Source organism: Phycodurus eques, chromosome 2 (genome assembly GCF_024500275.1).
Source record: "Phycodurus eques isolate BA_2022a chromosome 2, UOR_Pequ_1.1, whole genome shotgun sequence".
Taxonomy (NCBI): domain Eukaryota; kingdom Metazoa; phylum Chordata; class Actinopteri; order Syngnathiformes; family Syngnathidae; genus Phycodurus; species Phycodurus eques.
The window spans coordinates 27,478,015-27,489,284 of NC_084526.1; the positions used below are offsets into that span (position 1 = coordinate 27,478,015).

The 11,270-nt window shown below is 38.8% G+C and overlaps 1 protein-coding gene across 1 annotated transcript in view; it reads left to right on the plus strand.

The window, feature by feature from the left end:
• Positions 1-11,049, plus strand: part of gpc6a (glypican 6a) — a 126,706-nt gene extending 115,657 nt beyond the window's left edge. The window contains exons 8-10 of the mRNA XM_061670170.1: positions 6,359-6,489; positions 7,354-7,529; positions 9,448-11,049. Coding sequence (XP_061526154.1) covers positions 6,359-6,489; positions 7,354-7,529; positions 9,448-9,665 — 525 coding nt within the window. The 3' untranslated portion in view covers positions 9,666-11,049. The remainder of the gene's footprint in view (positions 1-6,358; positions 6,490-7,353; positions 7,530-9,447) is intronic.
• The last annotated feature ends 221 nt before the right edge of the window (positions 11,050-11,270 follow it).

Consider the following 11,270-nt stretch of genomic DNA (forward strand, 5'->3'; position numbering starts at 1 on the left):
ATTAACAATGCACTCAGGGTTTTCAGTTCCTCTCACTTTCATGTTCTTTGTGATGTTCCAAGTACAATTTAATTACTTTTATGTATTTAACATTGCTCTAACATGACTCCGTGGGCAGAACAACTCTCCTCTGATGCAATTTGCCAGTTTCTGTTGGTGGCCACGTGGTCTTCAAATGAAATACCTTTCATTGTCCTCCAGCCCAACCTTGTATAATATACATTGAGTTAAATAGATTCTCCAGTTACTTGCTGCTTGTTTTTAAATTTTTGCCCTTTTTCCTCCAAACGTGATGTGCATTATGGCATCCAAACAGTTCAGTTTTTGTCAAGTCTTGTGTATCCAAATATACACTGTAATACAGTACTCCCACCTTTGTAATGTTGTTCCCATTTCTATAGTTTTAGTGATTAACTGCCACTGTAAAAATATTTGCATTTGTGGCTATTTTAAGCGGCAGGGTGAACGACTGGTTAGCACATCTGCCTCACAGTTCTGAGGACCGGGGTTCAAATCTGGCCCCGCCTGTATGGAGTTTGCATGTTCTCCCCGTGCCTGCATGGGTTTTCGCTGGGCTTTCTCCTCCCACATCCCCAAAGCAAGTGTGGTAGGTTGATTGAAGACTCTAACCCCTAGGTGTTAATATAGATATAATATAGACTCTAAATTGCCCGTAGGCATGATTGTGAGTGCAAATGGTTGCTTGTTTATACATGCCCTGCGATTGGCTGGCGACCGGTTCAGGGTGTAGCCCGCATCTCGCCCAAAGGTAGCTGGGATATGCTCCAGCACACCCGCAACCCTAGTGAGGAGAAGCGGTACAGAAAATGGATGGATGGATGTGGCTATTTTAGTTTTTATTGTCTATTTAGAGCTGACTACGTATTTTGTTAGCTTATCTAATATACTGTAACACAGTCTTTATTATATTTATAGAGAAAACCTTAACCAACTTATTTTTCAAGTTGCTTTGAAGGTTTACCTGACAGGGAGCCATCTGTTTGTGAAATCCTTTCCCCGAATGGAATTTTTACCCTTGGGATAAGACATGAAACCAGTGAGGTTTGAAACATCCATCTGTGTTTATATTTGTCAGGTCATGGTTTGTTTAGCGTGAATATGCTGTGCTAAAACATCTTTCCCCACTGAGGATCTTCCCAGTTTGCACATTTTCAATTACAATAATAATAAGAAGAAGAAGAAGAAGAAGAAGGGGAAGAAGGAGAAGTAGATAAACAAAAATAAAATGGTTTCTGCTTACTACACAAGATGTACAGTGCTGTGAAGAAGTATTTGCCCCCTTCTCATATATATATATATATATATATATATATATATATTCTTTTTTTGCAGTTTCCCATTGTTTAAGATCATCAAACAAATGTAAATATATCACAAAGATAAACCAAGTAAACATAAAATGCAGGTTTGAATACAGATTATTTCATTATTATTAAGGAAAACAATAGTCAAAGCTACTTGACTTGGCGCTGTGTGAAAATGTAATGCCCCAAATCATGAATTAACTGTGACTAATCACACTTTAATGGAAAGCTGACTTCATTTTCCCTGACCACAACCAAGCCTGTTACCTCCAGACCTGTTCAATCAAGTACCAAACCACTCAGAAGTTTGATAACGCTAACCAGGTGTTCCATTCTTCTTCAATTATCCTCCTTTTAATTGATATACAGTACTGTGTACTTTAGGCTGTACTGCTAACCTGTCCTGGCTATCCATATTGTCTGAGCTGGGAATATTTTATAATACCGGGTCCTTATTCAACCTGGACAGATTCAGCAACACCTAAATGATGATCTTATAGAATGTCCACAATTTGAACCCTGCTCTCCTTCAGAGCTGAGTATCAGTGCCATTTCCTAGCTTCAATAAATCGATGCAGGTCTCATCACTACTCAGTTCTACATCGCTTTCCCCCCACAGAGCACACAAAAGGGAGGATGCATCTCTGCATGTCTTTAATGTGTCAGTGTCTAGCAACTCAAATTCAATCTTGTAAAGACAGAACATTTGTTTCTCCTTGGGAAATACTACCTCTCAAGCAACAACACATTGCTACTTTTCCCTTTGCAATAAAGAAAAAGAAGAAAATAAAATTCCAGCAAGCCTCTTGACAACCAATTTTGCCAAAATTTCTGTAAAAACGGTCTCTTTCCGGTTTTTGACATAAAACAATCTGGTATTGAAGTATTCCTTATAAGAAAAGGTGCATAGCTTTTGTTCCTTTTGACCCATTGCAATCACAACTGCCAAGGGACACAAATATTTTATCCTGAACTCTATCTGATATTATTGCTGAGAGTCCATCTTCCAAACATATTTAATATGTTCAATGTTGTGGTAAGCGTGTGTTGCACCTTTGGGTTCTTAGATATTTCTCTCTGCAGATATTACCTTGACCCCTGCTTCTATCATGTCATAGAATGAAACTCACCCGAAAGCGTAAGCAGCAACAACTCCTTTAGCATCCACTGTGATTTTTAGTAATCTATCTGATATTATATCCATTGTGATATACTATATATACTATATATATATATACTATAATAAGTATTTAACACATCACCAATTTCACCAGATGTTGAGAACAACTCAAGTAATCCATACATACAAATAAAGTAAAACAAATAAGATCAGAAATTAAGTTGTGTGTAATAATGTGAATTGACACACGGGAAAAGTATTGAACACGCAAAGGTATTTATTTAATACTTTGTACAAAAGCCTTTGTTTGCAATGTCAGGTTCAAGGCGCCTCTTGTATGGAGAAACTAGTTGCATGCATTGCTCTGGTGTGATTCTGGCCCATTCCTCCGCACAAGCAGTCTTCAAATCTTGAAGGTTTCGTGGGATTCTTATACAGACCTTGAATTTCAGTTCGTGCCATAGATTTTCGATTGGATTCACGTCAGGTGATTTTCTGGGCCATTCTAGCAGCTTTATTTTTTTCTTTGAAACCAATTAAGAGTTTCTTTGTTAGTATTTTGTGGATCATTATCCTTCTGAAATGTCCACCCTCATTTCCATCATTCTCATAGATGGCAGCAGATTTTTGTCAAGAATGTCTTGGTACATTTGCCTATTCATCCAAATGTTGTTCAGCAAACTTTAAACGAGCTTTGCTCACTGGAACATTCAGAAGCTTAGATATACACCAGTAACCAATGCCATCGTTATGTTTTGCAACAATTACTTTACGATGGTCTTGAGACAGTTCTCTATGCTTACCCATCATGAGATGTGTCTTGACTCGCACCTTGGCAATGAGACCTTTTTGTTGGCCGTCAATTAGGACTGAACCAGCTGATATTCATTTGTACTGACAAGGGGCTGGATTGCTGTTTGATTATTGATCCATTTTAGGTGTCGTATTGGCTTTCCATGCCTTTTTGCACATCCCTTTCTTCATGTTCAATACTTTTTCCCTGTGTCATTTCACATTTTTACACACAACTTAATTTCTGATCTTATTTGGTCTACTTTCTTTATATGTATGGGTTACTTGGGTTGTTCCCAACATCTGGTGAAATTTTCAGGTCGATAGCACTCTTGGAAGTATATTTAGTGAGAAAAATGGTGACATGTTAAATACTTATTGCAGCCGCTGTGTGTGTGTGTGTGTGTGTGTGTGTGTGTATACACTGTATTTTCTCTTCATACATGTATATATATTATGAGGAAGAAGATAAGAATAACGTCCTTATATGCATGACATTCATGCATATTCACAATATTTGACCTTTCCTATTAACTCATCACAGAATAAAGAACAATACAAACACACAATTATTGGGACACACTGGAGCAGGGCTCTTCTTTAGTGCCCTGGGACCAATTCAGAGAAATAAATCTGCATCATTCTTCTCAATCTTTTTCTGGAAACCTTGTTTTGTTTATTGTTACTCCTGCAGCACAGAGGGATTAAAACATTCATATTTTCATCTGGAGCTAATCTGGCAGCAGAAGTAAATTTTCTAGTGGGAAACCATATGTATCAAAGTCAATTCACGCGTATCTAATACATATATTATGTGGATGCTCTGACTGTTAGGACTCCACATGACATTATGCAGTTCATGAAAAATAATTTTCAGATACATCGATGCCGAAGATTTAATTATTTTTTTTAAATGCCTTCTCTGAGTCATTCATTTGAATGTGATTAGGTCTAGTAAAAGAGTCATGCATTTCCTGCTCTGATCAATACTGTGGCTGGGTGCTGAGGTCATGACCTGTGGTGGAAAACCAAATTTGGATCAACAACACATACATTACAACACGTTATGTCACATTAAAATAGTAAAGTCTGGCGGGCCATGTCAAATTTAAAACGGGCTTCTAGTTTAATAGGCCTGGTTTATTATGTCGGATGCCGTTTGAGAAGACAATTAAATATATTGTAGTGTCAAGGAACTTGACGCCAGAATCCCCAGCATGACAAGCAGCTTTGTGAAAATAGTTGACTTATTAATAGACTTTATTGTTGATGTTACATGTTAATTCTTCCCTAGCAGTCGTAGTAGTAGTAGTCGAAGACATTGTATGTGTTCATCCACCCTGTTTATTTTAATATTGTTCACTTCATTGTTAACTGTTGGTTCATTTATTCAAGCACCTTGAGTTTCGTCTTGATTAATAACCTGTCTCGTTGTCACTCAATTTTGCAGTTTCGTGGGTAATGCATGTTATTGCCTTTTGAAGTGAAGAACAAGTGCGTCTAGGTCGCCTGCATGACACATGCCATAGTTCCCATAAAACTCAACCTGCCATATTGACTAGTGGGAGAGGCAATGTTACTAGCCACTGCTCATTGGCAAGTGTTAACGCTCATAACGCTCATTAATGCTCATTGGCAAGTGTTAACGCAAAGCCCTGTTTGTAATGTACAGACAAAACACAAGTTAGTTCTGCAACCACAATCTGTTATTACAATCATAAATTTTTTTAACGTTATAAGTCAGAGTATTATTGTTTGAAAAGACAGAGGCTATGATACATCTCTTGTACTGGATCTTATTCGACTGTTATAGGTTCTGAGATTGGTGAGCTGTTGAACTTGTGTTCTCTTGTATCATGATATCCCACACAATGGTAACAACTTCTGTTCATGAAGAGTAACCATGTTTTCTCTCCTGTTTGAGTTTTACCCACTCAAACTTCATGCTGAGTCCAGATGGAATCAGTCACGGGTGACCACTTGTTCCAAATATTCAAGCCGAAACCCCATGTCTCTCTTGAATGAATCAAAGACAAACACAATATGGATACAAATGGACGAGACTTGGGAAGAAAATGAAATGTAAACTCTCTTGATGGAAAACGTAAAATAAGTGGTGCAAGTACATACAGTTCCTCCCACTGGAATGTTACAATTTTGTCAGTATCTTTCTACATTGATGACAGATGTTAACTGTTGGATTTTGTTGCGTTGCGTCATATTAACTAAAGCACATTGCTTTAGTTAGTTAGTTATTCGTTTCACAGCGTAACAAACTTATTTACTCAGTGACACTTCCACTGTTGCCAAATTTGCACCTTTCCAGACCTCTTTGGGACTTAAATTGTCAAAGGCAAATAGTGACAAGACTAGCGACTTTTCCTGGACAAAGTAACGTAACTTACTCAGTTACGCACATGATCAACAGTAGGGGGTTGCCAGAAGCCCATTCCCAGACACAAAGCACGATGGCAGTCAAGCAAGATCCCAGATATAATCAGCGAGAGGGAGATTCCGCTGCAGGGTGTCCACGCTCTCCCTTAGCAATAAGGTGAGATGCACGGTCATCCGGGAGGTACTCAGAGTAGACCCGCTGCTCCTCCGCATCGAGGATACAAGACCATACAGTATGTCTCCCGGCAGGCCTGGGAACCCCTCAAGATAGCCCCAGCAAAGCTGGACAACGGATACGCGAAAGAAAATAGATGGATGGATGAACAACCATTCACACTCACCGAATGAGCAATTTCGCGTCTTCAGTTAATCCACATTTATGGGATCTGAGAGGAATTTTGAGAACCCTGAGTAAACCAATGCAAGCCATGAGAGCACATACATTACAAAGCAAAGCAAGGCCTGAGTCGCTGTTTAAAGCCCAAATTTTTTGGAATGATACTTTCAATAACTGGTTTGTATTGGATGTCATTAGATTGTACAGCTGCACCTAAGTAGCCTGTGAATGTTGTTGTTGTTGCATAATACAGCAAATTCAACAAACTGCATCCACCATTTTCTGCGACTCCTGTTTCCCACAAACACTTCAGTTTGAGGCTTAAGCTTTCAACAAGTGAACTAAAAATCATGCTAATGTCTTTCTGTGCTCTATTTTGCCCTGCGGCAGGTGACTGACATCAAAGAGAAATTGAAACTGTCCAAAAGGTTCTGGTCCAATCTACCTGATGGTATCTGTGCTGATGGAAATTTTACAGAGTCTGATGAGGAGCAGTGTTGGAATAGCCACACCAAAGCCAGGTGAGGACTTTTGGGACTCTTCATAACCACAGTAAAGTGGGCCAGCTGTCTGGTTAACGTACTTTGCGAGGGATTAAAGTAACAACACTGTGTTACTACAGTAGATCAAGTCTCACTCGGAAACTACTGTGGTTAGTGATTATATGGCAAACTGCTATAAGCACCAAGATTCTAATACCCAAATGAGTGTGGACTTCAGTTACTACCACTGCAGTGTAGAGATCACTGCGTTGTACAGAACGTTAGACTGGCTTGCTTCTTTTGACAGAAAACCAGAGAGAGAGGCTGTATAATTTTACTACACGATCCCCCTTGCTCCTTGCAAATAACAAAATCACAGATGGTGCAATAAAAGATGTTAATTCTCCTGCTTGTTTTTCAACACTACTCTAAATCTGGAAGGGGAATCAATTGCTTTGTCTCAGTAAACGTCATTCACTGCCAAGACTTTAGAGAACAGTGTATAATGAAATTATTTCCATATAATATCATCACTGACAAGGTGTATTTTACATTATTTCTTAAATGCAAAACCGTACATGTACAATAAATAAAATTGTCAGAATGGTAACTACTGCTGAGCATTTTATATTGTTCCCTTGCCACTTGAAATACGTGACTTCACTGAACCAAGATATAGAATAGATATTTGTTTTTATTTTATTAATCTAATTGTACACACTGGGTAAAAAAATTACTTTACATAAGATAAAAAAACAGTATTGATGCACAGTTTATCCATATTTTATTAAAATCTTTTTTTCTTAAATAAACGGCAAGTAATTTTTTTGAAAACCTGAACAGTTGAAGCCAGTTGTTGTCACAGCCACTAAAATGAGTGTCGTTGTATACTATTCTATCCAGATATTTCCCAGAGGTGGTGAAAGCAGGACTAACCAACCAGGTGAACAACCCAGAAGTGAACTTGGACATCACCAGACCAGACACATTCATTCGACAACAAATAATGGCTCTGCGTGTGATGACCAATAAGCTGAAAAATGCATACAATGGAAATGATATCTACTTCCAAGACTCAAGTAAGTTTTGCTATGATTATGTAGATGTGTTTTTGTATATTGATGAGTAAAAAGGAGGTATAAGATATACAGTACTCTTGGTTTATGCTCATTCTGAGATTAATACTATGCACAATGCGCATACTGTATACATTACAGTGCAAACACATGCCCAAATAACTATCCCAGAAGGAATATCAGCCATCACAAGAAAGATTTCAGCTCTAACAATGAGGCAAGAATGGCATTATTAGGTTAACAGATAGCCGTTGTCATGGTGACACGGATAATGTACATTATCTAAAGTTTGTTAAGAGAAACTTGGTAAACTAAGAGAAGATACATGATGAATCGGTTGTCAACAGGAATAACACAAAACTACAAACAAGGAGTATTGTTAGTCACATGATTTGAGCATTTAATCTGAAGCAATCCCAACACAGATTCAGTGTGAATCTAACAATCCTCTGTGAATCCTTCTTCACAGGATCAGTTTTGTATCCGTCTTTTTTTTTCAGTAGTTCTATATTATTTTTCTGTTGTTCCTTTCTTCCTTGTTTAAACCTCAGACACATTTTTTTTTTTGTAGTGGTTCTAAATGTCCCCAAGCACACAGCCAAAATGAGATGGCACCTTAAAAAAACGCTAAGTGGGGGAGGGCAATATAACTTTGAGCAGAAAATTATTTCCTGTTTATTACCGACACACGTGGGGGTTGGCTGTCGGGCTGGCCACCCTTCTGTCTAGGGTGGCTGTGGCCCTTGGCACCACATAGCTCTGCCCCTGGATATAGCCAAAAATGGAACCAAAATATTTGAAGCATTAAACTACTACTAATCCCAATCTTAAACATATAGGGAATTGTTTCATTAATAAAAACTGAGCATTTTTATCTTTGTCAGCTAGACCTAATAGGTCTCATTCAATTGTCTAGGTGGGAACTGCATCACATCACTTCCTGACAAGGGATATACTGTATGTGCCCAATATGCTGCATATTAATAAGTCAGATCATAGGTTAGGTAGATCATTTATAGATTCCCAAGGATATTCTAGCTAATGTGTTTGTTGTACAGTGCAACCTCACTAGAACCGACTAATCGGCTATCGGATGATATAGCCGAATTAGTCGGTTATATGTCTGTTATATTGAAGCACTTTTTTTTTTTTTTTTTTTTTTGAGGCCATCTGCACCCATATTACTGAACAAAATGATTGTTTTGTAGTTTTTTTCGAGTACTAAAACTCCCAGTACAGTACAAAGTTATTGTAAATAGTACTCATCATACGCTTTCATGAGCCGCGAGGATAGAGTGTGCGTCCTAGTTCCAAATCTGTTGCTGAAGCCAAAAGGCTTGACAAAAACAAAAACTGTTACAGTACCAAAAATAGCATGTCCAGCTCCAAAGACTTGTGTTTTGTACTCCTTAAAAGTAACGCCACAACCATGCCGCTCTCACTCTGCTCTATATACAATAGAAAATGGATATAAACATTGTCACATGGCCGCCACATCAATGTCCCACATTCAATATGGCCACCACGTAGGCACATCTTTTGGAATTGGATCTGGTCACATTGTATATCTGTGACCCGGAAATCTGTCAGTCCCACTCTCTGCCTGAATTGCACCACAGCGCCAGTCAACAACAGTGGCCAATTCTGGAACTAACAGACTTTGTCAACAGCATTTTAAGTGATAAATAGGAACTATTTTTGGAGACATTGTTCAGTCCCGATGGTTTGTTTTATCCGATGTCCGTTTTATCGAGGTTCCACTGTAATGTTGTTCAGGCCTGCCCACAGGATACCCAATTTTGTTGGTGAACCAAGAATGTGTGTGGGAGATGCATCTGAGAAATAAACATGTCTTTGTAGTGGGACAAAGCAAATGAAGAATATCATCTAGATGTGTGTAAATTGTGTTTTGTCCATACAGGTGATGAAGGCAGTAGTTCAGGCAGTGGCAGCGGCTGCTCAGATGGCTGCACGACTGAGGCTGTTCTTGTGGGATCCGAAGCTCCTGTGATCGGAGCCGATCGAAGTGATGTACACACAGCAACAGCAGGCAAGACGCTCTGCCATGGACCGTCACTACTGTTAACGATGACAACCCTCATAGCATCACTCTGCACAATTCAGCCCAGATGGAGATAATACATGTGTCGGTTGCTCACTAACTACTAAACTGCTGCGTACAGTATGTTTAAGCACGTTCTACAGCTGCTCCTTCACCGGACCTCTGGAACCTTCTGGAACACACCCGTGTTGAGTGGCTGCTGAAGTGAGTACAGTGCTACATCCTTGTCATCCCCAGAAGAATGCTTGGTGACCTCATTAAAACAGCTTTCACCTCTGAAGAAAAATAGTGGTGTTCGCTCATTGTTTTGGAATACATTTTTAAAATCATCACTGGTGACAATGTGTCTCATGATGTTCCTGCCAGTTATTTCTAGATAATGCAGGAATGTGTTTCTTTCCTTTGTACAACAATTTTGGGACTGCGTTGAGTTTATCCTATTTGTCTTTCGCCCACTTCATACAAGAGAAAATGCTTACTGTGTGCATGCAAGGAAATAAAGCTCAGATATGCTTTTTGGTTATTCGTTTTAATGCAGGCTTTACAGCTTTTGGATATAATTATTTGGACAAGATTAAACTTCGGTAAATCTGAGTTTCCATTCAGAAATAAAGGTTCTGCTACAGGCGATTGCTTTCCTTTAACCATCTTATACTTGCACATTTGCTCTTCATCATGGAATCATGGACTGCACCAAGGGAACGGCTTTGCACAGATACATGTTGCTGGCAAGACACTCGAATTAGAGTACTTCTTTTCCCAGTCATTGGAATTTTGGTGTCACGTTATTCCTAGCTATAACTGTTAAGTGTTACCTTTGAAGGCACAACAATGTAACCTTAATGGTTTAGTTAAAGACTAAGAACAAATACGTATTATTTGTTAAAACATGTCACATACAAAACAAAAGACAGAAACAGTAGTATGCTATTACACAGTAGTTCAATTGCCTGGGACCAGCTTGTCAAAATATCTGTCCATGCTATATTACTAACTAATTGGCTATATTATTTGTTTATAGAAGGTTGTACACCATACCAATACTGGCCTCCTTTAGAAAAGTTTGGAGTATTTACATAACCAGTTATGTCTCTGCACAATATCCACAAAGCCGTCTCTTTGAAACTAAGACAACTGCAGAGGTTAGAGTGGTAATCAAATGACTAGGTCACTCCATACACTCCTCAGTCTATCTCTTTCAGACGTTGACCTCAACATGATGCTGTATAAAAGCTTAGGGCCCATGGCCAGATTTGTATACCAAAAAATCATTTATTTGACCTTGGGTCACAAAAAGCTAAGTTCCAATGTTGCAAGGATTCCAATCAAAGGGGGCAATTGTTCATGGTACCAGGGCAGGGCAGTCATTATGGTGCAGTGTGCTCCTAAAAATAAATACCTGAAAGGTGAATCTCTTTTCTCAGCTGAGACTTTTCCATAGCCTTTCTCTCTAGCAAATTAACAGCTGCTGTGAGCGTCTCAAAGAGATTACACGTTCCATGTAGCGGGCATGGAACATTACTCCTCTCCTCGCTGCACTCCACAGGGAGAAAAAGCACTTTTCCGCACGGCCGTTGTCCTTAAAAAGTTCTTAAACACAAATGACAAGCACAATGAACATGATGCACCTGTTGTCCTTTGAAATAAGCAAATATTTGATTTGTTATCCATAGTGACAAAAT